The following is a 27373-nucleotide window of genomic DNA, read 5'->3' as shown; positions in this document are numbered from 1 at the left end:
AACGCTTGACGTTGAAGCCAAATGACGTGTTCTTTCTTTTAGGTACATTTGGATGTTTGTGGTATTTATAAAGCATTCATCTGCTAGTTTAGCACAAAACCCTGAAACTAAGATAACAGATAATGTGCGGAAGATAATGTGCTTCATCTATCGTTTGACTAAGCTGGCTTAAGGCACCGATACAAAATTAGACAAACCAGCTTGTTTTCATTCTATTGAGTAAAAAGCTAGTCAGTTCAAAGAAAGTTCACCGTTTTGCTGGGGAAAATCTCAAATTGTAGAACTTAATTGCATATGGGTCACAGTGTCACATTGTCTGCTGTAATGTTGTCGTAATGAAGCCAACAGATGGCTGGCAGCATGTTCTTCTTTCTGAGAACAGCCTGTTTCATTGACTCCTCTCCACGGAGCCTCTTTTGTCAGTGCAAGGAATGATTAAGTGATATGCCAATTTGGCTCCCTCGCTCCTCTGAAGACTAAAGATAAAGGGTGCCTCGTACTTATGCACGCCGCTGTTTACAAACTGCAATCCTTTGAATAAATCTACATGCAAACGCAGGTCTTTCGCCGCGTACTTTAAGCCGACACCCCTGATTATGTGATATCCCTTGTTATGTGTGCTCGCCTCGTCAATTATTGCTGCGCCTTGTCCATCACCTGGCAACCATGCAAATGTTGGAGGGCCCGGTCACTGAGAGGCATTAATATTTAAGACGGACTGGAACCCTGCACCTGCTGTCTGCATAAGTGTTTCATCTTTGCGGCACATTTTGTGGTTTTTCTGGTTAAAAACAAAGAATATTCAGTTAAATATTCTATAAAACCTCAGACAAATTGTTACCCTCCTTTTTTTTGACTCTCAAGGCATGTAGGTTAATTTGTGTCTTTGTTACGAAAAGCTTTTTTTTTTCAATCTGAATTTATGTAACTTAGACTTGGACTTAAACAAACTTTATTGATCCACAAGGGAAATTGTTCCACACAGTAGCTCAGTTACAAAGGATGGAAAGGGTGAAGTGAAGTGAATTATATTTATATAGCCCTTTTTCTCTAGTGACTCAAAGCGCTTTACATAGTGAAACCCAATATCTAAGTTACATTTAAACCAGTGTGGGTAGCACTGGGAGCAGGTGGGTAAAGTGTCTTGCCCAAGGACACAACGGCAGTGACTAGGATGGCGGAAGCGGGTATCGAACCTGCAACCCTCAAATTGCTGGCACGGCCACTCTACCAACCGAGCTATACCGCCCCCAAGGGCGGTATAGCTCGGTTGGTAGGGTGAGGATGGAAAGGATAATGCACACAAGGGCACAAAAGGTAGACTAAAATATACCATAGTAGACTAAAATATACCATAGTAGCAATATAAAATACAACATAATTGTAATATTTACATATTATATGTATAGTATATAGTGTATATAATATATACTGATATTATTATATCATATCTTTATATAATATGTGCAATATATAACAATTCCCAATTACCATGTACAATATTACAGAATGTGTAACAGCTGCAGCAAAAAAAGGGAATATCACTGAATTTATTGCATTTAAATTTGCAATTTCATTTAAAACATTTTTTTTTAACATTCAGTGTATACAAATTCAGTGTAAAAAATTAAAAAAAAATTTTTTTTTTAAAGTAGTAAAATTTGCTGCTTCAAAACGTAAGACCCACTTCCAGTAAATGAAGCAACCGATCCTGTCTCAGAACCAGCCAATGAGGTTTGAAGTCACTGGAAACGGTTCACGTGACTTCAATTTAAAAAAAATTTCATACACTGAATTTTTGAATGCACACATTTTTGTTCACTGAAATTTTTCGCATAATTAATTTACATAAATTCAGTGTCAAAAAAAACCTTTCATAGTAAAGACACAAATTAACCTCCATACAAGGTATTTTTGTTACAAGAGTATAACTCAAATTAGGATTAATGTAAACTGATTTGATCTGTTCCAGGGTCAGGCTGTCACCAGCCTCAGACCTTAGTAAAACTGTGTTAGTGTCATATGGGTGTGAAAATACATTAAACACTGTTAATATTTACATTTAAAGCCAATAAAATACTGAGTTTTACCTTTTATTTTTCCATTGAAAACAGTTAACATTCAGTTAATCTGTTCCAGGGTCAAGATGTCACCAGCACAAGACCTCAGTTTAACTTTGAAAGTGTTATAGGAGTGTGGAAAATACTTTCTTAACTGTTAATATTTACATTTAAAAAACAATAGTACACTTTTACAATACCTTTTTTTTTTTAAATGGAAATGATGGAAATTAGCGGATTTTGTATATTCAATAATATTATTAATAATATTAATAACAATACATTTTATTTATAAAGCGCTTTCCAAACACTCAAAGACGTTTTACAGGGTCACAAATAAGTGTATGAAATAGCGACTATAAAAGTACTAAAATAACAAGTACGAAACAGCACAAATTAATTTAAAAGTGCATTCAAGAGGCAGTTAGCTTAGCTTAGCACAACACTTTTTTACTTATCATGCAAGTGTAAAAAAAAGTATGGGAGAAATAATACAGGTTAGCTTAGATTTGATGACAAGAGACGCCTCCTATGCTTTTTAATGTGAGTTCGCTTACACTTCACGTGACAGCTCTTTCTTTTGGACTAAGTGTTGTGAAAAATGCCAAAGAAAAAGCCCAGAGCTAACGCCTTAAAGCTCGCTTTGAGCGCAGACATTTTGAGCGACTTTTCCCCAATTGTATTTAGCTTGACCGTCTAAAAATGTCCTAAACTAATTTGTTTCTAATAATGTGTTCATTTTTGAGCATATTGTCGTTAACAAGGGTAGAGAGTTGTATTGTATTTTGGCAAGCAGGAAGTGTTTCTGCTTTGTAACAGAACACTGTTGACTTAAAACAAGTACTGCCTATTACATAACATTTGTTCTTAACTTGAGTAATACACACATTAAAAGCAGTCACTGCTTTTTAATGATTACAAAGTAGGAATCCCAAATAAATTTGCAACGACTGTAGTGGCATATTCCAGAATAATTACAATGCGGTACACTTTTATTTTGAAGCCCAAAATGTCAATATAATGTAAAGTTCATACTCCAAAAGGCTCCTTCAGCTTCGTTCCCACAGTGTTCAATTCAAGAACTCCTTCATTCCACACTCCATCCAGTTGTATAATCACTCGCCATACAGCAATAGATGATGTCTATTACCTGACACCTTCTATGTTAGCTACTTCTCTTTGTTTATAATTTGCTGGATTTACTCTCTATTTTATGCTGCACTTGTTACGTATACTGTAATATTGTACATGGTAATTGTTATATATTGTATATATGATATAAGCATATAATATATCAGTATATATCCTATACTGTACATATATTATGTAAATATTATGTATATTTGTTATATAGTATTGCGTTTAGTCTATTTTATTCCTGCATTGTCCTTTCCATCTTTTCCATTATTTGTAACTGAGCTACTGTGTGGAACAATTTCCCTTGTGGCTCATTAAAGTTTGTCTAAGTCTAAGTCTAAAATTCTGGCCTTCAAAATAAAAGTGTACCACGCTGTAGTTATTCTGGAATATGCGATTAAAGCCGACAATTTATAGGGGGGATATTTTTTTAAGTATATTGAACAAAAAAAGTTGGTCCTAAATTAAACATTTTCAACTGAAAAAATGGCTAAATAAACTAGAAATATCGATACTACAGTAGTATTGGCCACTCGAGGGTACCAATCCAATTAGAAGCTTTTTGTTCAGCATCGTGACCACTGATTTGCCTAGCCTCATGCAGCGTTACTTCATTGGATTAAAATAGTGTAAAGGTGACTAAAAGGCATTACTTCATATCTATAGGGCTCCACTGAAAACTTATTGAGAAGGTCTTCATTTTTTTTCGTGCTTGAGCTACGAAAATGTTGAAAATGAAAAATTAGGATTTGTAATTCATAATTCCTACTTCGCGGAAATGTATTTATCCCGGTCATGTTTGAAACCAGTCAACGATTAACAAGGGATGACTGTAATGTCTGTGGCTTTTCCTGAGTTCTCTCTCTCTCTCTCTCTCTCTCTCTCTCTCTCTCTCTCTCTCTTCTCTCTCTCTCTCTCTCTCTCTCGTCTCTGTCTCTCTCTCTCTCTCTCTCTCTCTCTCTCTCTCTCTCTCTCTCTCTCTCTCTCTCTCTCTCTCTCTTCTCTCTCTCTGTGCCGTGCGTAGCGTGCTATACTAGCCGAGGGTGGGGGGTGGTGGACAGTCATAGTTTACTCACTGACACTGTTTGTTTGCATGCTTAAATGAGGATTCGATACCAGAGGCGTTTGGTTACACAAGACGGCTTGTGTTTCCTACAATGGAAATCTTCTTTATTTGCAAAATATATATTTACATTTGGTGCAAAAAATGTTTTTTATATATATATATGTATATATATATGTATATATGTATATATGTATACATACATTATATATATATATGTATGTACCATATGTATGTATATATATAATATGTATGTATGTGTATATATATATGTATATGTATGTATGTATATATGTATGTATGTATGTATATATATATATGTATGTATGTATATGAATATATGTATGTATATATATATATATATATATATATATATACATATATACAATATATAGTATATATAATATACAATGTGTATATATGTGTATATATATACTGTATATGTGTATATATATACATATGTGTATATATATATATATATATGTACGTATATATATGTGTATATATGTATATATAGGTGTATATATATATATACATATATATATATATATACATATACATATATATATATAAAAATGTGTGTATATATATATATATATATATACATATACATATATATATAAATGTATATGTATATATATATGTATATATGTATATATATATATGTGTATATATATATGTATATATATGTGTATATATATATGTATATGTATATATCTGTATATATATATATTTATATATATATATATATACGTATATATATACACACGTGTGTGTGTATATATATATACAGGTAAAAGCCAGTAAATTAGAATATTTTGAAAAACTTGATTTATTTCAGTAATTGCATTCAAAAGGTGTAACTTGTACATTATATTTATTCATTGCACACAGACTGATGCATTCAAATGTTTATTTCATTTAATTTTGATGATTTGAAGTGGCAACAAATGAAAATCCAAAATTCCGTGTGTCACAAAATTTGAATATTACTTAAGGCTAATGCAAAAAAGGGATTTTTAGAAATGTTGGCCAACTGAAAAGTATGAAAATGAAAAATATGAGCATGTACAATACTCAATACTTGGTTGGAGCTCCTTTTGCCTCAATTACTGCGTTAATGCGGCGTGGCATGGAGTCGATGAGTTTCTGGCACTGCTCAGGTGTTATGAGAGCCCAGGTTGCTCTGATAGTGGCCTTCAACTCTTCTGCGTTTTTGGGTCTGGCATTCTGCATCTTCCTTTTCACAATACCCCACAGATTTTCTATGGGGCTAAGGTCAGGGGAGTTGGCGGGCCAATTTAGAACAGAAATACCATGGTCCGTAAACCAGGCACGGGTAGATTTTGCGCTGTGTGCAGGCGCCAAGTCCTGTTGGAACTTGAAATCTCCATCTCCATAGAGCAGGTCAGCAGCAGGAAGCATGAAGTGCTCTAAAACTTGCTGGTAGACGGCTGCGTTGACCCTGGATCTCAGGAAACAGAGTGGACCGACACCAGCAGATGACATGGCACCCCAAACCATCACTGATGGTGGAAACTTTACACTAGACTTCAGGCAACGTGGATCCTGTGCCTCTCCTGTCTTCCTCCAGACTCTGGGACCTCGATTTCCAAAGGAAATGCAAAATTTGCATGGTTGGGTGATGGTTTGGGGTGCCATGTCATCTGCTGGTGTCGGTCCACTCTGTTTCCTGAGATCCAGGGTCAATGCAGCCGTCTACCAGCAAGTTTTAGAGCACTTCATGCTTCCTGCTGCTGACCTGCTCTATGGAGATGGAGATTTCAAGTTCCAACAGGACTTGGCGCCTGCACACAGCGCAAAATCTACCCGTGCCTGGTTTACGGACCATGGTATTTCTGTTCTAAATTGGCCCGCCAACTCCCCTGACCTTAGCCCCATAGAAAATCTGTGGGGTATTGTGAAAAGGAAGATGCAGAATGCCAGACCCAAAAACGCAGAAGAGTTGAAGGCCACTATCAGAGCAACCTGGGCTCTCATAACACCTGAGCAGTGCCAGAAACTCATCGACTCCATGCCACGCCGCATTAACGCAGTAATTGAGGCAAAAGGAGCTCCAACCAAGTATTGAGTATTGTACATGCTCATATTTTTCATTTTCATACTTTTCAGTTGGCCAACATTTCTAAAAATCCCTTTTTTGTATTAGCCTTAAGTAATATTCTAATTTTGTGACACACGGAATTTTGGATTTTCATTTGTTGCCACTTCAAATCATCAAAATTAAATGAAATAAACATTTGAATGCATCAGTCTGTGTGCAATGAATAAATATAATGTACAAGTTATACCTTTTGAATGCAATTACTGAAATAAATCAAGTTTTTCAAAATATTCTAATTTACTGGCTTTTACCTGTGTATATATACGTATATATATATATATATATGTGTATATATACGTATATATATATATATATATGTGTATATATACGTATATATATATATATATGTATATATATACGTATATATATATATATGTATATATTAGAGATGCGCGGTTTGCGGACACAACCGCGGAGTCCGCGGATTATCCGCGGATCGGGCGGATGAAATTTAAAAAAATAAGATTTTATCCGCTCGCGGGTCGGGTCGGGCGGATTAATTAGATTTATTTATTTATTTATTTTTTTTTTTTTTTTTTTTTTTTGCGGGTGGCAGTTAAACCAATTGGGAAATATATATATACATAGTTAAATGTTGTTACCCACATACGAAAAACGAGCAGGCACCTGCAGCATATGCCACAACAGAAGAAAAAAAAAAGAAAAGAGATGGACACTTTTACGGAGCGGAGAAGGGACGCCTCGCCGGGGTCCGGGACCGAGGCCCCTTCCCCCGAGAGGGCCCCACCGGGAGCCGTAGCTGAGTCGATCCGCGAGAAGGGTCCGACGCACGTCCAGGGTCACTACCGCGCCCACCGCACCGACACCCCGCCTCGTCCGCTTTCGCCGCGGCCGGCGTCACGCGCAGCAGGTAAGCAGCTTACCTGCCCGCCACCCCCGTGGCCGGGGGCTCGTAACAGGGGTCCAAGGGCCGCAGGCCCCGGTAGGTCCAGGACAAAGTCCTGGTGGAGGGTTCAGGGCTTCGCCCCCCGACGCAAAATGATTATTAGCATTCAGACAGGTTAAAATGTTGCTAAAACCATCACTTTTCTATCAGTCACAGTGACTTTTCAAAACAAAAATATTACAGCAAAAATCATATGGGTTGATTGACATGTTTATTCTGTAAGCTAACTTCAATAGTTTGAAATTATTTTGACAGTTAATGCCAGTTATCCTGTCAACCTTTCACAAGACTTCAATTTGTTAATTGAAAGTATAAATAGTATAAACACTTTTAACAGTATGTCGTGCTGTGAAATACAGCCGACAGGATTGCGCATGCATGGTGCAGGAGAACAAAGGACTTCTTTAATTTAAGGTTTGTGATAAACCATCAAACTCATTCGTTAAAAGGACTCTATAGTAATATAAAGCGAATTTTTCTTGACATTATCATGCAAGAAAAGTTTATTTTTGGGATCGCGATCACCGCGTAATGATTTTTAAAGGTTGCATTACATTATTAACTGTCCCATGTGATCAGCCAGTGCGATTGGAAGTCCATGCTCAATTATTGCCTCCGTAAATAAAACTTCAGTACTTATCACATCCAAAGAATCTGTTTGGGCGACGAAAAACGTTGAATGTTTTCCACTTGTATCGCTAGCAACGGCATTAGACTTGTGTTTTTTTGTCCCAACGTGGTCTTTTACATCGCTAATTCCTCCGTGTCCGATCGAAAAATCTTGTCTGCACAAGGTGCAATTCGCATAGTTTTCACCCTTTTTTTTTTTTTTTTATTAATATTAGATATATAACAACGGGCGGATGGCGGGCGGGTGCAGTCCTGATCAAACTTACATCGGGTGGATGGCGGATGAAATAATTGCCTATCCGCGCATCTCTAGTATATATATATATGTATATATATATATATGTATATATATATATATATATATATATATATATATATGTATGTGTGGGAAAAAAAATCACAAGACTATTTCATCTCTACAGGCCTGTTTCATGAGGGGGGGTACCCTCAATCATCAGGAGATTTTAATGGGAGCATTCGCATACCATGGTTTATATAGGGCACAGAGTGGGTGGGTACAGGCTGGCCTAGGGGCGTGGTGATTGGCTCATGTGTTACCTAGGAGGTGTTTCCGTCTATGGCGGCATGTTACAATTTCGCTGCGCTTGTTGAGGGATGACAGGTCTGGACGGTAAATAATAAACAGTTTCTCTTTCAAGCATAGGTTGCATCTTTTATTACCACTATTGTAAGGTGTGCTGGATGCAAGAATTTGCCATGTTATTGAATATTCAACATTATTGTCTTTGAGGTCCCAAATGTGTTTGCTGAGTTCTGTGGTATTTCGCAGGTTTTTGTTCCTGAAAGAAGCCTTGTGATTGTTCCATCTGGTTTTGAATTCTCCCTCGGTTAATCCTACATATGTGTCGGATGTGTTAATGTCCTTGCGTATTACCTTAGATTGGTAGACAACTGATGTTTGTAAGCACCCCCCGTTGAGAGGGCAATCAGGTTTCTTTCGACAGTTACATCCTTTGTTGGTTTTGGAGTCGCTCTGTCTGGGGGCCGACGGCTCATTTGCAATTGTTTTGTTGTGGTTTGAGATGATTTGTCGTATATTGTTCATGCAGCTGTAGCTCAATTTAATGTTGTTCTTGTTGAATACTTTTCTTAGGGTGTTGTCTTTGGGAAAGTGTTTGTCAATCAGATTGAGGAATTTGTGTCCAATGTTCGTTGAGACGTTTTTGCTGTATGGGGGGGTTGTACCAGATGATGTCGTTTCGTTTTCTGTTCTTTTTTGTTCCGTCTTTTCTATGAGCCTTAGCTTGTAGTCATTCTGCGCGGGTATGGGAATGTTCTTCGTGGAGTAGTCGATGTTGAATTTTTCCATTTCTGATCGTCGTACAGTGCTCAACAAATGTCAATTTGGAGCGGAGTATATGTCTTAATAAGGTTATCCAAAAAATAGTGCTCGAACATCCACCTGGAAAATAAAAGGATCGCGGCTGAACTGGACATTGAGGACAGGGTGGACGCCACAGCCAACAAGGAAGCCTTCATCACATTGAAGGACCACAAACCCAACTTCGCAAATAACCCAACATGCCGACTAATAAACCCAACTAAATCTGAAATAGGAAAAATCAGCAAAATAATCCTGGACAGAGTCAACACAAAAATCAAGGACAAAACACCACTCAACCAATGGAGAAATACAGCAGCAGTAATCAAATGGTTCAACAACATCCAAGACAAACAACAGCACAACTTTATCTCCTTTGATATCGAGGAATTTTACCCTTCCATCACGCAAGACCTACTGACTCAAGCACTAGACTTCGCCTCAGACTACGACTCAATCACAGGCAACGAAAGAAACATCATCATCCACGCAAAAAACTCCATTCTCATCCACAACAGTACACCATGGCAAAAAAAGAACAATGCAACATTTGACGTCACTATGGGAAGTTTTGACGGAGCAGAAACGTGTGAACTCGTTGGGAGTTTCCTCCTCTCCCAGCTCGCTAGCCTCAATCTGAACCTTGGTATTTACCGTGATGACGGACTGGCAGTGTGTCGCGCCTCGCCAAGGAGCAGCGAGAATACCAAGAAGCGCATATGCCAAATTTTCAAAGAGAACGGCCTACGGATCACGATTGAAGCCAACAAGCAAACCGTCAACTTCCTTGACGTCACTTTCAACCTGAGAAATAACAGCTACCAACCATTCACGAAACCCAACACAACACTCCAATACGTGCACCATGACAGCAACCACCCACCAACCACCACGAAAAGAATACCTACCGGAATCAATAAAAGGCTATCGATGCTGTCATCTAGCAAAGCTGAATTTGACCAAGCAACCCCCCCGTACCAAAAAGCCCTTGATGAAAGCGGATACAATTTCACCCTCACCTATGAACCCACGCCACGAAACCAGCCAAAAAAGAACAGAAAACGAAACGACATCTGGTACAACCCCCCATACAGCAAAAACGTCTCAACGAACATTGGACACAAATTCCTCAATCTGATTGACAAACACTTTCCCAAAGACAACACCCTAAGAAAAGTATTCAACAAGAACAACATTAAATTGAGCTACAGCTGCATGAACAATATACGACAAATCATCTCAAACCACAACAAAACAATTGCAAATGAGCCGTCGGCCCCCAGACAGAGCGACTCCAAAACCAACAAAGGATGTAACTGTCGAAAGAAACCTGATTGCCCTCTCAACGGGGGGTGCTTACAAACATCAGTTGTCTACCAATCTAAGGTAATACGCAAGGACATTAACACATCCGACACATATGTAGGATTAACCGAGGGAGAATTCAAAACCAGATGGAACAATCACAAGGCTTCTTTCAGGAACAAAAACCTGCGAAATACCACAGAACTCAGCAAACACATTTGGGACCTCAAAGACAATAATGTTGAATATTCAATAACATGGCAAATTCTTGCATCCAGCACACCTTACAATAGTGGTAATAAAAGATGCAACCTATGCTTGAAAGAGAAACTGTTTATTATTTACCGTCCAGACCTGTCATCCCTCAACAAGCGCAGCGAAATTGTAACAACATGCCGCCATAGACGGAAACACCTCCTAGGTAACACATGAGCCAATCACCACGCCCCTAGGCCAGCCTGTACCCACCCACTCTGTGCCCTATATAAACCATGGTATGCGAATGCTCCCATTAAAATCTCCTGATGATTGAGGGTACCCCCCCCTCATGAAACAGGCCTGTAGAGATGAAATAGTCTTGTGATTTTTTTTCCCACACATACATATATTGCGCTCTACTACGGTATCGAGCACTATTTTTTGGATAACCTTATTAAGACATATATATATATATATATATATATATATATATATATATATATATATACAGTTAATGTGTCGTTGGGTGCAGTCAGAAAACCACCATCTGCTTTTGTTTCAATGTTTGTGTATCGATATAATGAGTGTGTAGGAGGATCCATTGGCAAATTCTCCTGCAGCCTTGACAAATGTGATGTTGGGAGAAGTGGGCGATCCAGACTTGTGTACACGCAGCATCTGTTTTGACAAATTCATTGCATGCCGGCAGGACCGGTGCGTCTCCCTTCTAAAGATCTTCTTGACAGTCAGGAAAGAAAGAAGAGGGAGGCAAAAGTAGGGCATAGAATACACCAAGCGCAGGATTTTCTGTCGTCGTCCCCACACCCCCCACACCTCCCAAGTTAAAGCGAATAATGTATTTCTAGACTCACTTTGTGTGTGTTTGTGTGCAGAAGGCAGGACCTGATGGAAAGCAGATCAAATTGACCCTGGCGGAGCTCGAGGAGCAACTCAGTCAATGCAAGAACCAACTGCAGCGCGCCCATGAAGAGTAAGGGCTTGTGTAATATAACTTAATATTTCTTATGATATAACAACTAGTGATGTGCGATAACACTGATTTTTCTTACTGATCTGATACTTTGTGCAAACATACCTAATGTGTGTGGTACATTTAAATAAAATAGTGTACATCGAGTGTTGCTGCTCTTGGGAATCATCTTCAAAATTCCATTCATCCATCCATTTTCTACCGCTTGTCCCTTTTGGGGTCGCGGGGGTGCTGGAGCCTATCTCAACTGCATTTTGGTAGAAGGCGAGGTTCACCCTGGACAAGTCGCCACCTCATCGCAGGGCCAACACAGATAGACAGACAACATTCACACTCACATTCACACACTAGGGCCAATTTAGTGTGAGTTCTACTCAGGACCTTCTTATTGTGAGGCACATGCACTAGCCCCTGTACCACCGTGCTGCCATCTTCAAAATTCATCAATATAAAATCACTGGGCGAAACAAATGATGGCATTATTCTGCACTAAATGCGTTATATTCAACTTGGTATGTAGTGTCTCAAATAGAGATGTCCGATAATGGCTTTTTTGCCGATATCCGATATTCCGATATTGTACTCTTAATTGCCGATTCCGATATCAGCGGATACCGATATATATACAGTCGTGGAATTAACACATTATTATGCCTAATTTTGTTGTGATTGCCCCGCTGGATGCATTAAACAATGTAACAAGGTTTTCCAAAATAAATCAACTCAAGTTATGGAAAAAAATGCCAACATGGCACTGCCAGATGTATTATTGAAGTCACAAAGTGCATTGTTTTTTTTAATATGCCTCAAAACAGCAGCTTGGAATTTGGGACGTGCTCTCCCTGAGAGAGCATGAGGAGGTTGAGGTGGGCGGGGTTGGGGGGGCGGGGTTGAGGTGTGTGTGGGGGGGGGTAGCAGGGGGCGTATATTGTAGCGTCCCGGAAGAGTTAGTGCTGCAAGGGGTTCTGGGTATTTTTTTCTGTTGTGTTTATGTTGTGTTACGGTGCGGATGTTCTCCCAAAATGTGTTTGTCATTCTTGTTTGGTGTGGCGCATATTTGTAACAGTGTTAAAGTTGTTATACGGCCACCTTTAGTGTGACCTGTATGGCTGTTGAGCAAGTATGCTTTGCATTCACTTGTGTGAAAAGCCGTAGATATTATGTGATTGGGCCGGCACGCAAAGGCAGTGCCTTTAAGGCACGCCCCCAATTTTGTTGTCTGGGTGGAAATCGGGAGAATGGTTGCCCCGGGAGATTTTCGGGAGGGGCACTGAAATTCCGGAGTCTCCCGGGAAAATTGGGAGGGTCGGCAAGTATGACTGGGAGATGCAACTGCTCTGTACTTCTCCCTACGTCCGTGTACCACTCCGTACAGCAGCGTTTTAAAAAGTCATAAATTTTACTTTTTGAAACCAATACCGATAATTTCCGATATTACATTTGAGCTGCCACCTTAACGTGGTAGAGGAGTTTGCGTGTCCCAATGATCCTAGGAGCTATGTTGTCCGGGGGCTTTATGCCCCCTGGTAGGGTCTCCCAAGACAAACTGGTCCTAGGTGCGGGATCAGACAAAGAGCGGCTCGAAGACCTCCATGAATAATAAAAAACAAGGACCCAGATTTCCCTCGCCCGGACGCGGGTCACCGGGGCCCCCCTCTGGAGCCAGGCCCGGAGGTGGGGCACGATGGCGAGCGCCTGGTGGCCGGGCCTGTCCCCATGGGGCCCGGCCGGGCACAGCCCGAAGAGGCAACGTGGGTCCCCCCTCCAATGGGCTCACCACCCATAGCAGGGGTCATAGAGATCGGGTGCGATGTGAGCTGGGCGGCAGCCGAAGGCAGGGCACTTGGCGGTCCGATCCTCGGCTACAGAAGCTAGCTCTTGGGACGTGGAACGTCACCTCGCTGGGGGGGAAGGAGCCTGAGCTAGTGCGCGAAGTGGAGAAGTTCCGGCTAGATATAGTCGGACTCACTTCGACGCACAGCAAGGGCTCTGGAACCAGTTCTCTCGAGAGGGGCTGGACTCTCTTCCACTCTGGCGTTGCCGGCAGTGAGAGGCGACGGGCTGGGGTGGCAATTCTTGTTGCCCCCCGGCTCAGAGCCTGTACGTTGGAGTTCAACCCGGTGGACGAGAGGGTAGCTTCCCTCCGCCTACGGGTGGGGGAACGGGTCCTGACTGTGGTTTGCGCTTACGCGCCAAACCGCAGCTCAGAGTACCCACCCTTTTTGGATTCACTCGAGGGAGTACTTGAGAGTGCTCCCCCGGGTGATTCCCTCGTGCTACTGGGGGACTTCAATGCTCATGTTGGCAACGACAGTGAAACCTGGAGAGGCGTGATTGGGAAGAATGGCTGCCCAGATCTGAACCCGAGCGGTGTTTTGTTATTGGACTTTTGTGCCCACCACAGATTGTCCATAACGAACACCATGTTCAAACATAAGGGTGTCCATATGTGCACTTGGCACCAGGACACCCTAGGCCGCAGTTCCATGATCGACTTTGTAGTTGTGTCATCGGATTTGCGGCCTCATGTTTTGGACACTCGGGTGAAGAGAGGGGCGGAGCTTTCTACCGATCACCACCTGGTGGTGAGTTGGCTGCGATGGTGGGGGAGGATGCCGGACAGACCTGGCAGGCCCAAACGCATTGTGAGGGTTTGCTGGGAACGTCTGGCAGAGTCTCCTGTCAGAGAGAGTTTCAATTCCCACCTCCGGAAGAACTTTGAACATGTCACGAGGGAGGTGCTGGACATTGAGTCCGAATGGACCATGTTCCGCGCCTCTATTGTCGAGGCGGCTGATTGGAGCTGTGGCCGCAAGGTAGTTGGTGCTTGTTGTGGCGGTAATCCTAGAACCCGTTGGTGGACACCGGCGGTGAGGGATGCCGTCAAGCTGAAGAAGGAGTCCTATCGGGTTCTTTTGGCTCATAGGACTCCTGAGGCAGCGGACAGGTACCGACAGGCCAAGCGGTGTGCGGCTTCAGCGGTCGCAGAGGCAAAAACTCGGACATGGGAGGAGTTCGGGGAAGCCATGGAAAACGACTACCAGACGGCTTCGAAGCAATTCTGGACCACCATCCGCCGTCTCAAGAAGGGGAAGCAGTGCACTATCAACACCGTGTATGGCGGGGATGGTGTTTTGCTGACCTCGACTGTGGATGTTGTGGATCGGTGGAGGGAATACTTCGAAGACCTCCTCAATCCCACCAACACGTCTTCTTATGAGGAAGCAGTGCCTGGGGAGTCTGTGGTGGGCTCTCCTATTTCTGGGGCTGAGGTTGCTGAGGTAGTTAAAAAGCTCCTCGGTGGCAAGGCCCCAGGGGTAGATGAGATCCGCCCGGAGTTCCTTAAGGCTCTGGATGCTGTGGGGCTGTCTTGGTTGACAAGACTCTGCAGCATCGCGTGGACATCGGGGGCGGTACCTCTGGATTGGCAGACCGGGGTGGTGGTTCCTCTCTTTAAGAAGGGGAACCGGAGGGTGTGCTCTAACTATCGTGGGATCACACTCCTCAGCCTTCCCGGTAAGGTCTATTCAGGTGTACTGGAGAGGAGGCTACGCCGGATAGTCGAACCTCGGATTCAGGAGGAACAGTGTGGTTTTCGGCCTGGTCGTGGAACTGTGGACCAGCTCTATACTCTCGGCAGGGTCCTTGAGGGTGCATGGGAGTTTGCCCAACCAGTCTACATGTGTTTTGTGGACTTGGAGAAGGCATTCGACCGTGTCCCTCGGGAAGTCCTGTGGGGAGTGCTCAGAGAGTATGGGGTATCGGACTGTCTGATTGTGGCAGTCCCCTCCCTGTATGCTCAGTGCCAGAGCTTGGTCCGCATTGCCGGCAGTAAGTCGGACACGTTTCCAGTGAGGGTTGGACTCCGCCAAGGCTGCCCTTTGTCACCGATTCTGTTCATAACTTTTATGGACAGAATTTCTAGGCGCAGTCAAGGCGTTGAGGGGTTTTGGTTTGGTGGCTGCAGGATTAGGTCTCTGCTTTTTGCAGATGATGTGGTCCTGATGGCTTCATCTGGCCAGGATCTTCAGCTGTCACTGGATCGGTTCGCAGCCGAGTGTGAAGCGACTGGGATGAGAATCAGCACCTCCAAGTCCGAGTCCATGGTTCTCGCCCGGAAAAGGGTGGAGTGCCATCTCCGGGTTGGGGAGGAGATCTTGCCCCAAGTGGAGGAGTTCAAGTACCTCGGAGTCTTGTTCACAAGTGAGGGAAGAGTGGATCGTGAGATCGACAGGCGGATCGGTGCGGCGTCTTCAGTAATGCGGACGCTGTATCGATCCGTTGTGGTGAAGAAGGAGCTGAGCCGGAAGGCAAAGCTCTCAATTTACCGGTCGATCTACGTTCCCATCCTCACCTATGGTCATGAGCTTTGGGTTATGACCGAAAGGACAAGATCACGGGTACAAGCGGCCGAAATGAGTTTCCTCCGCCGGGTGGCGGGGCTCTCCCTTAGAGATAGGGTGAGAAGCTCTGCCATCCGGGGGGAGCTCAAAGTAAAGCCGCTGCTCCTCCACATCGAGAGGAGCCAGATGAGGTGGTTCGGGCATCTGGTCAGGATGCCACCCGAACGCCTCCCTAGGGAGGTGTTTAGGGCACGTCCGACCGGTAGGAGGCCGCGGGGAAGACCCAGGACACGTTGGGAAGAGTATGTCTCCCGGCTGGCCTGGGAACGCCTCGGGGTCCCACAGGAAGAGCTAGACGAAGTGGCTGGGGAGAGGGAAGTCTGGGCTTCCCTGCTTAGGCTGCTGCCCCCGCGACCCGACCTCGGATAAGCGGAAGAAGATGGATGGATGGATGGATGGCATTTGAAAGCATTTATCGGCCGATAATATCGGCAGTCCGATATTATCGCACATCTCTAGTCTCAAACAATAAAAGGATACATACACTTTCTGTTTTATAATACAGAGTGAATCATTTTAACTGCCCGTAATTTTCTAAATAAACGAATGACAAACTGAATGACTGAGCACAGCACAATGTGCAGCTGCCTTTGCGCATTATGTACTTACCTCGGCGGAAGAAAAAGTAGTTCCCTCCAATCACATTTCATTTAGACAAGATCTCAATGATTTAGTTACTTTACACTGTGTTCCTGTTAATGACACTCTTGATCTCAAATACCTAAAGTATCAAAAGTGTCAATATTTTGATTTGAGAATCGATATTACAGCATAAAGAACAGGTATCGTCAGTATTGATATTTCAGTATCGATCCGCACCTCACTAGTAACAACCATAGTAAGGTACACCTGTACAATGTAAGAAGTAATCCTTCACACTAAATAATGCACATGTTTGATTGGTTGACCCTGTCAGTGAGTTACTAACAATGTTGTATTGTAGCTAATGTTGTTGCAGTAATATACATAATATTTTAGCACCACAATAGTTTATTAGCGGTCAAAAACTGGAGCCTTGAAGCTGGAATTTAAACAGTTTAAAATCTTTTCACTAGGAATGCACTCAGGGTCAAATAGGATAAAATGAAACATAAATAAATCTTTAGATAATTACTTAAATGTGTCATTAATTCATTATAATTGGCAATAAGTACATAAATGTGTTAAATGTGTCATTAATGTATTTAGGCTAAAAGTACATTTAATGAATTATTACAAGGTTTTTTAATTTGTATTATGTATTTGTTTTATTGTCTGTTTATGCATGAACTTACAGTTCAGGCACATTAGAATTATTGTTCAGAGTTCAAAGAGAAATTGGCCAATAAAAAACTTTGAACTTTGAATTATTTAATCATTTAAATATGTAATTCATTATTTAATATTTAAGTTGTTTCCTGATTGAATTAAATATTTCGTGATTTAACTATGTAACTATTTCATGATTTTTTTTTTTTTTAATGAAACTGTCAGACTTCATGATTTTACTTCCTCTAAACGATCCGTTTGAAATTCACTCTGTCCTGTGGTGTTTTCTGACCTTATTTTTATATGCTATTATTTTACCCAAAGTGCTTTGTATGCGTCCGCCATTATAGTCCGACGATTTACTCAATAAGCTCCTTCTTTTCTGCAATCCTCGTCTTGTGGGGCAGACTGGCTCGTACAATCACATGCATCCTCCGCTGTTGCCATTTCTAATACAAAGTAGCATGTAGTTGGAACTTATATCTGTCAGTAGACTCTCTATGAAAGCGCTAAAAACTACAACAAAGATGGCGAGGGGAAGACACTGTCAAAGTGGAAACACGTAAATAAGACCACCCACAAAACGGCACATTCTGTAGAGTTGGTCAGAAAGCGGCTTGAAAACGGTCTGTAATACATAACCTATGCAAAATTCTGACTAAAGAACCACCATTACATCTTATGTAGACACAAGGAAGTGTTAAAAGTTAAACTGCACTTTTTTGGGAATTTTGCCTGTCATTCGCAATCCATGAGTAAGACAAGAACGCATATGTTTTTCTTATTTATGCATTCAAAATCTTCAACGTTACTAAAAGTCAGCTAACAATGGAGCCAATTGGAGTTGCTCTATTCCGCCTATACAGGACTCATCCAAACACCTTCATCAATGTTTTATATACAGGTACATGCTGTAAAGATATATACTAACAGGCACATATATAATAACATCTAATATTTATGTATTTTGCTCATTTTAAGCATACAGCTGTGTATTGATTTCATAGGCACATTACAACATTCGCTTTTCCCTTCAACAACAACACATAGCAGACTTCTTGAGAGACGACAAAGAATACTTTTGGGACAAATGATGATCCAAAAAACTTCTGGATATGAGAATGAGCTACAAGTTTAATAAGCTGTATGCTAAACAGATTCAACTTTATAGAAACTAAGCATCATACAGCAGTATTGCTAAGTACTAAACAAGAAATACAAACTTCGAACTAGGGTTGTGCCGATACCAATATTTTGTTACCGGCACCAAAATGTATTTTGATACTTTTCAAAATAAAGGGGACCACAAGAAAAATGTCACAATTGGCTTCATTTGAACAAAAATCTTACGATACATTAAACATATGTTTCCTGCACTCAAAGAACAATTTTAGAAGATTAAAATAAAACTTAGAAGGTAATTAAACACGTTGGGCTTTTCTAATTGCACTCAAAGAACAATTTACAAGTGTATATATTAAATATAGCCTGCCATAATCTAGGATTAGGTTAGAATAGAAAGCTTTATTGACATTGTATTCAATGCTTTATGATTTATGTTTGACACTCTTGGTCTGGCTTTAAGAAAAAATACAATTATTTGTAAATGCTAAAACAATTCTTGCTTGGTAGTTAATTGTTTAGCTAAGTTTGAAGCAAAGATTGTAATACTTAAAACATGCCACCTTTGGCGAGGCATGTTCTTCTGTGTTTAAAGCGGTATCTTTATCGATAGTTTTGAAGCCCATATACCTCCATATTACGCTTCACGCAGTCTTTATTAACAAGTAAAATTGAATTTTTTTTGCCATTCTTCCTTTTAAACACTGTTTCTTATATGCACTTATATATGTGCGTGCTGACACACTCAACATCCTACACCCCGGCTCTGTACGTCACCGCCTCACGGTAGCATTTGGTTGGGGGGAAAAAATACTGGTATTTTTCAAAGCCAGTATAGTATTGTTTTTAATTCATCAGTAATGCAGTACTTTTTTAATACTGGTATACAGTAAAATCGTTCTTTAAACATAATTAAACAATCACTTACTGTACAATGTCTGCTCCCACTGGGATGCTGATTGATTGGGATGTCATATTTTCTCAGGAAGAATTATTCATCATCCATACAATGAGTAAAAAAAATGTTTTACCACAAACAAGCGTCTTTTTGTGTCTTTCTCGTCGTCGATGGGTCTAAGTTGGATGTCAGAGTTGACCAACTTCTCGGTTTATGGCCACGTCTTTCTACTATCCAGGTGAGAGGCGTGATTTATAATCTAGAATTAACTTTTACCAACTCAGAGGCAATGCAGCAGCTGCCGGGTACCAGCTCAATATGTCAATATAACAGCATAAGCTAGTTAGCTCTCTGTTATCAATGCACCGCTAAAAGTAGATTGTCTGCGATATAGCTAATGATAACAATATCGCTTATTCTTGGTTAATATTCTGGTCACGAGATGTACACGGGGTATTGTTGGCGGTTTTGGAATGTTTATTTAGAGGGTAGATGAGCTCCTATTAACTCCATTGTTAAATGATTTTTTTATGTTTACGATTTAGAATGCATAAAAAAAGAAAGGCCTATGTTCCAGTCTTACATAGGAATTGTAAATGATAGGCAAAATTCCTAAAAAGTGCAGTTCCCCTTTAAATACAGAAAATAAATCATAAAATGGCCGCTTTAATTGTCATTAATTAATTATAATTGAAATTAAATACATGCATGTGTTATTATGTGTCATTAATTTATTTAATGTAAAAGTACATTTGATTATTTCATTATTACAATTTTTGTTTTGTTTGTTTTTACTGGCAATTTATGCATAAACTTACAGTCCAGGTACATGGAAATTCTTGTGCGGAGTTCCAAGAGAAATTAGCCAATATAAAACATTAAACATTCAATTATTTAATCATATAATCGTTTCAATATTAAATTCATTATTTAATCATTTAGTTATTGATTTATTTATTTAATGATTAAATTAGTTATTTCACAATTTAATTATGTAATTATTATTAACCGGTGTGTCACCCATCAAAGTCAGTGGGCGGGGCTGACATGAATCTAGTCCAATTAATGATTTAAAAAAAAAAAAAAAAAAATTTTTTTATAAATTAGTCACACATTTAATACCACATGTTCGTGTGAGGTGTGTTTGTCCATCATAATAGACGCTATACGTCACATTAAATTGACTAGTCTTATTAACAAGATTGTGTCCACAATGGGTAGGACTGTTTCTGTCATTGGAAGGTGAGCAAACAAGTTATCCAATCATTAGTGCTCTGTTATTTGTTCATGCGCACCAAAGAGAGACATTGAAAAGAACAAGAGCAAGGCTGCACGATCGGCACTGAAATGCCCACCTAGGACGAGAATTGACAGCATATATCAAGACCTCCAATGGTTACAGGTTGATAATTGATTAGTAAAGAACCTTCTTGTATTTCTGATACTATTCACTATATCACAATGGAGCCAAAAATCTTGCATTCTAAAATATCATACGTTTATAACAGACACAGCGATACCACCTGACAACAAACAAATGGGGACTTATTAGGAACATGTTCTATCTTTAAATTGTCTTGCACAGAACTAGCCTGCTCCTCTGTGGAATATGTTGCCTCGTGCCTTAAGTCTAACAAATGCTGCGGTACCATTTTAGTATTTTATATGGACAGTGGTACCTCGGGATATGAGTTTAATTGGTTCTGTGACAAAGCTAGTACCTCAAACAACTCATATTGCGAAACAGTAAAATAATAATAATATACAGCATGGCTCTCCTTTGAAATGCTTCACCATCAAACACACCATCAGCAGCTTACCAAAATTTTCATGGATGAATATCTGCGGTTTAGACATTATTATAACATCTTTGGCTGGCATTATTGACTAATTCTGCTTTAGTATGGTGCAGACTTGCAGTGCTGCGTTTGAACCGCTTTACCAGTTTAGCTATACACTCGGTCATGTTTTTTAATGATTAATTTATTTTAATGAATTTCACCCACTTTTTCTTCTCTGCACTTTCCTTCACTTACCATATTTTTCGGGCCATAGGGTGCACCGGACTATTAGGGGCACTGCCGATGAGCGGGTATATTCAGGTTTATTTTAATACAAAAGGCTTACCGGATTCTAAGGCGCATTAAAGGGATCATATTATGATTTTATTTTCTACATTCGAAACACTTCCTTGTGGTCTACATAACATGTAATGGTGGTTGTTTGGTCAAAATGTTGCATAGATTGTTTTACAGACCATCTTCAAGCCACTTTCTGACCATCTCTTCAGGATGCGCCGTTTTGGGGGTGGTCTTATTTACGTGGCTCCACCTCGACTTCTTTGTTCTACTGGTAGTTTTTAGCGCTTCTGTAGCGAGTCTACTGACAGATATAAGTTAGAACTGTACGCTACTTTATATTAATAATAGGAACAGCACAGGATGAACACCCCACAACAAGAGGATAGAGAAAAAGAAGGAGCTTATTGACTACGGCATGGACTACAATGACGAATGTGCGCACATTTTCAGGGTTTAAGCAGATCCCAAATACACAACAGCAGGTACCAATAGGTAAGAAAAGTTGTTTTTGCATAATATTGCAAAACAAACACTGAATTATATCTCCTAACAGGTGCTATTTTTGCGGTCCTTATACACACACACCATAATAATACCCGTATGTTGAAGCACAGTACGTCTGACTACGGTAGCCGTAATGCTCTGACAATCTGATGTGGCTTCGTAGCCTACCAAAGTTGTACTAAAACATTTTGATAAATTTTTTAGCGTCGCATGTAATCTTCCATATTCTCCATGAAACATCAAAGTTTGGTGTTCCTTGCTTACAGGTACTTGCTCGCATCATTTATTGAACAGGCGTCAACCTGCAGTCAACACATATCTCTTATGCGTGACTGCCATCTACTGGTCACACTTATTAGAATTACATTAAATAAATAAAGGATTTAAGTGTGCTTTAAAGTCCGAAAATTACAGTGTTTACTTTGTTTGTAAAGTTGGAAAACCAAAGTTATGTCGATTTCTAGCGTTAAGTTAATGCTAACAAGTTAGACCAGATGTTTTGGTCAGATCTTATGGGGTTCATTGGGAAATTCGCTACGCCAACTAGCGGTAGGGAGATTCATAACCCAAACTTTTGTTCGCAGCCTAAAGCATAGCAAGTCGCCCAAAGACCGCTCATATCCCAGAAAGATGGGGTACACAACGGCCAAGCCTCATGCTTTGAGCGAGACAGTCACACAATTTAACCCTTTCTCACGCCACACTTAAGATTTCTCACGCTTACATTGCCCCATTCACTACTCTGTATTTATTTATTTCATGATAATAAACTTTGGCCCTCGCGGCTTGCCGTGACTGACTGAGCTAACCAATCTGATCAGTCCCTTAAGCCTGAATCTAACCCACCACCAAAGACATTACGCAATTTGTGACCGGATCGAGATGGAAGGGGATAGTGACGGAATATCATCATATCATAAATTAAATCATTATCAGATAGAAAAATTTATTAAGGAAAAGTATTCAGAATATGTCAAAATACATACAGATGCATCTAAAACTTATAAAAAAAATAAGTAGGAGCTTCAGTAGTTGTTCCACAAGAAAACAAAATTTTGATTAAAATAATCATTGACAAGTTATTGGTTTTTACGGGGAAACTAATAGCAATTTATATGGCAGTTAATTGAACAGAGGAAAATAAAGCAAGTAAAGCTGTGTGCTCCGACTTCAGCAGGGCATTAATCAGCATGAAAAATGTAGCTTCAGGAACAAGACAGAATTTAATATATGAAATAGTTCAGACAATCTTTGGGAATAAATAAAGCTGGAAGTGTGGTAACAGTTCTCTGGGCACCTGCTCGCGTAGGAGTGGATGGGAATGAACTAGCTCAGTGGTTCTTCGAAAAAAAACTTGCAGTAGTAGGCCTAAGTATTTAATAAAAAACAAGGCAGAGGTTTTATTTAACAAGTATATTTCATATTTTGGGCCACTGTAAAATTACACACAGTTTGAACAGTAACACTGTGTTTGAGTAGAGGAAAATAAAACACTGTACTCTAATCAAGGGATTCTTTGTACCACTAGATGGAGCTTGTGTACCAAGTACTATATATTTTGAGAATCAGTGAACTATTAGATCGGTATGCAAAATAGGCAACAACTATAACTGAAACAAACACGGAAATTGATCACAGTAAAGCAGAAGTGAAGAGTATAGTGTGTATATATATATATATAGTATGTATAATATAGAAGTCAATAAAAAATGGCGGGATAATTGGAATAAAGAAACAAAAGGTAGGCAGTATTACAAAGTCCAGGGGAGTGTAGGAGTAATACAAGGTTATAGAATGAGGAAATAAGACAATGTTATTACTGGAATGAGGTTATGACATACTGGAAATATCTAAATATTTCACTGAAATTAATACGGAAACATAGCACAGGGCTTTGTGATTATTGTTATCAAATAGAAAATATAGAGCATGTATTAATACAGTGTAGGAAATATAATAAAGATAGGAAAATAATTTAGCGAAAGAGAAGGAGGATGCTTTAAGATTGCATTTGAAACATATAGGGTACAAAGCAATACATAGATTTTTAAAAAGACAGGGTTAAATAAAATAATTTGGAGGAGAGTACCATTTAGGTTCACACTCCATTTCAGTACACCACAAGGTTGCTTGTCAAGAAGGCAGGTCTTAGCGTCTCAAACTATCTTTCGCACACAACAGCGCCGACATTTTAAACCCACTCAGCATTTTACAGCTTGCTAAAAGAAGGTAGCTACCCAATTTTGATTCACTGTTTCCCTTTTGAGTTTCCTAGCAAATATGTTCTGTTTTATGGCTGCTATAAGTCTATCATTGTCCTGTATTTGTTACAGAGCTGTGTAACATGTATTTGCCCTTTCTCTGAAAAAGAGACCCTAACGTTAGTCTCATTGTGCGTGTGCCTGCGTGTGTCAGTTACAGACTTGTAAACCCCTAAAGCAGTGTTTTTCAAAATTTAAAATTTTAAGGTATATTAACTGTGTGGAGTTTGCATGTTCTCCCCGTGACTGCGTGGGTTCCCTCCGGGTACTCCGGCTTCCTCCCACCTCCAAAGACATGCACCTGGGGATAGGTTGATTGGCAACACTAAATTGGCCCTAGTTTGTGAATGTGAATGTTGTCTGTCTATCTGTGTTGGCCCTGCGATGAAGTGGCGACTTGTCCAGGGTGTACGCCACCTTCCGCCTGCATGCAGCTGAGATAGGCTCCACCACCCCTGGATGGATGCATATTAACTCTTACTGTGTATAAATGGAACCAAATGGGCCCAACATTGTCAGTTACAGACCTTTGTAAGGGTCAATTTAGACCACCCACAGATTCCCTGAAACTCACTTCGAGAACCACAGTAAAACAATATTCAAACTGGAGGTGACAACATCAGTTTCAAATCGACATTAAAACGGGCCAAAACAATGTTTAAAAAGGTCAACATTTTTTTGTACGCATCATGACACTAGTCCAGGGATCGGCAACCCGCGCCTACGGAGCCGCATGCGACTCTTTGACCACTCTGATGCGGCTCAGCTGCATTCTTGCCAACCCTCCCGATTTTTCCGGGAGACTTCCGGATTTCACTGCCTCTCCCGGGGCAAACATTCTCCGATTTTCACCCGGACAACAAAATTGAGGGCGTGCCGTGATGGCACTGCATTTTGCGTCCTCTACAACCTGTCGTCGCGTCCGCTTTTTCACCTAAGAAACAGCGTGCCGGCCCAGTCACATTTTGTATGCGGCGTCTGCTCACACACTAAGTGACAGCAAGGCATACTTGTTCAACAGCCATACAGATCACACTGACGGTGGCCGTATAAACAACTATAACACTCTTACTAATATGCGCCACACTGTGAACCCACACCAAACAAGAATGACAAACACATTTCGGGAGAACATCCACACCGTAACACAACATAAACACAACAGAACAAATACCCAGAATCCCATGTATCCCTAACTCTTCCGGGCTACATTACACACCCTGCTACCACCAAACCCCGCCCACCTCAATCTACGCACGGGGGATGGGGGGGTGTTGTTGATGTGTGGGGGGGCAGGGTTGGGGTGGCGGGCTTTGGTGTATAAAGTAGCCCGGAAGAGTTAAGGATGCATGGGATTCTGGGTATTTGTTCTGTTGTGTTACGGTGTGGATGTTCTACCGAAATGTGTTTGTCATTCTTGTTTGGTGTGGGTTCACAGTGTGGCGCATATTAGTAAGAGTGTTAAAGTTGTTTATATCGCCACCCTCAGTGTGATCTGTATGGCTGTTAACCAAGTATGCTTGCATTCACTTATGTGTGTCTGCAGAAGCCTCATATAACATGTAACTGGGCTGGCAAGCTGTTTGTTCAAGCCGTAGAGGGCGCTAAAGGTAGTGACATCACGGCACGCCCTTATTATTGTTGTTTGGGTGAAAATCATCATAGATTAGAGAGAATAGTTTCCCTGAAATTCGGGAGTCTACCGGAAAAATCGGGAGGGTTGGCAAGTGTGACGCTGTCAAGTGCCCTTCATATAAAACTCGCGGGCCGCACTAACATTACATTTCCATATTAAGGTGCGGGCCGCATGTCTGAGACCCCTGGTTTATACATAGCACAAAGCAAAAAAAAAACTTTGTATGTAGTGTTATTTCATTTTAAATTTCAAAAGAGTTTTGTGGCTCCCATTGTTTTCTTTAATTTGTGGAAAGGGGTCAAAATGGCTCTTTGAGTGGTAAAGGTTGCCGACCCCTGCACTAGTCTCACTCTTGTCATTTACTGATACTTGGCAGCCCTGTGGGGTACGATGTTTTGATGTTGTTATCGCCTCGTGTGATCGGACCCCAGATGTTAGCAACACTAGCATGGCGAGCTGTAGTGTGATCACATTTCAACAGCAACATCATGCTAGGTTTGCCTGGTCACTGAAGCAAAGCAAAATGATCAAATTGACAGCAACCTGCACCTCTGTCGCTGACAAGGCTTTAATGTAAGCTATTTAGTAGGGATGTGGGAAAAAATCGATTTGAATTCGAATCGCGATTCTCACGTTGTGAGATTCAGAATCGATTCTCATTTTGAAAAAATCTATTTATTTTTTTAATTTATATATTTTTTGGTCTTTTTTTTTTTTTTTTTTAATTAATCAATCAATCCAACAAAACAATACACAGCAATACCATAACAATGCAATCCAATTCCAAAACCAAACCCGACCCAGCAACACTCAGAACTGCAATAAACAGAGCAATTGAGAGGAGACACAAACAAGACACAGAACAAACCAAAAGTATTGAAACAAAAATGAATATTATCAACAACAGTATCAATATTAGTTACAATTTCAACATAGCAGTGATTAAAAATCCCTCATTGACATTATCATTAGACATTTATATAAAAAAATTAAAAAAAGACCAATAGTGTCAGAGTGGCTTACACTTGCATCGCATCTCATAAGCTTGACATCACACTGGCTTGGTTTGCCTGGTCACTGAAGCAAAAGCAAAATGATCAAATTCCAGATAAAATAAGTCATATTTTTGGTTCATTTTTAATAGTTAAAACACATTTACATTATTGCAATCAGTTGATAAAACATTGTCCTTTACAATTATAAGAGCTTTTTACAAAAATCTACTACTCTGCTTGCATGTCAGCAGACTGGGGTAGATCCTGCTGAAATCCTATGTATTGAATGAATAGAGAATCGTTTTGAATCGGGAAAATATCGTTTTTGAATCGAGAATCGCGTTGAATCAAAAAAAATCGATTTTGAATCAAATCGTGACCCCAAGAATCGATATTGAATCGAATCGTGGGAGACCCAAAGATTCGCAGCCCTACTATTTAGCAAAGCCTGAGGAAGGAACTTTTCC

The 27373-nt window shown here is 40.5% G+C and overlaps 1 protein-coding gene across 3 annotated transcripts in view; it reads left to right on the top strand.

Annotated features, from left to right (window-relative positions):
* The window catches only part of cgnb (cingulin b), a 101042-nt gene that overhangs the window by 25836 nt on the left and 47833 nt on the right, over positions 1-27373 (top strand). For all 3 annotated transcript variants that reach the window (XM_061930739.1, XM_061930737.1, XM_061930738.1), the window contains exon 5: positions 11661-11758. In XM_061930739.1, coding sequence (XP_061786723.1) covers positions 11661-11758 — 98 coding nt within the window. The remainder of the gene's footprint in view (positions 1-11660; positions 11759-27373) is intronic.

The sequence above is a fragment of the Nerophis lumbriciformis genome, linkage group LG37, assembly GCF_033978685.3.
Source record: "Nerophis lumbriciformis linkage group LG37, RoL_Nlum_v2.1, whole genome shotgun sequence".
In the NCBI taxonomy this organism is placed as follows: Eukaryota; Metazoa; Chordata; class Actinopteri; order Syngnathiformes; family Syngnathidae; genus Nerophis; species Nerophis lumbriciformis.
This window is presented reverse-complemented; position numbering and strand designations above follow the sequence as displayed.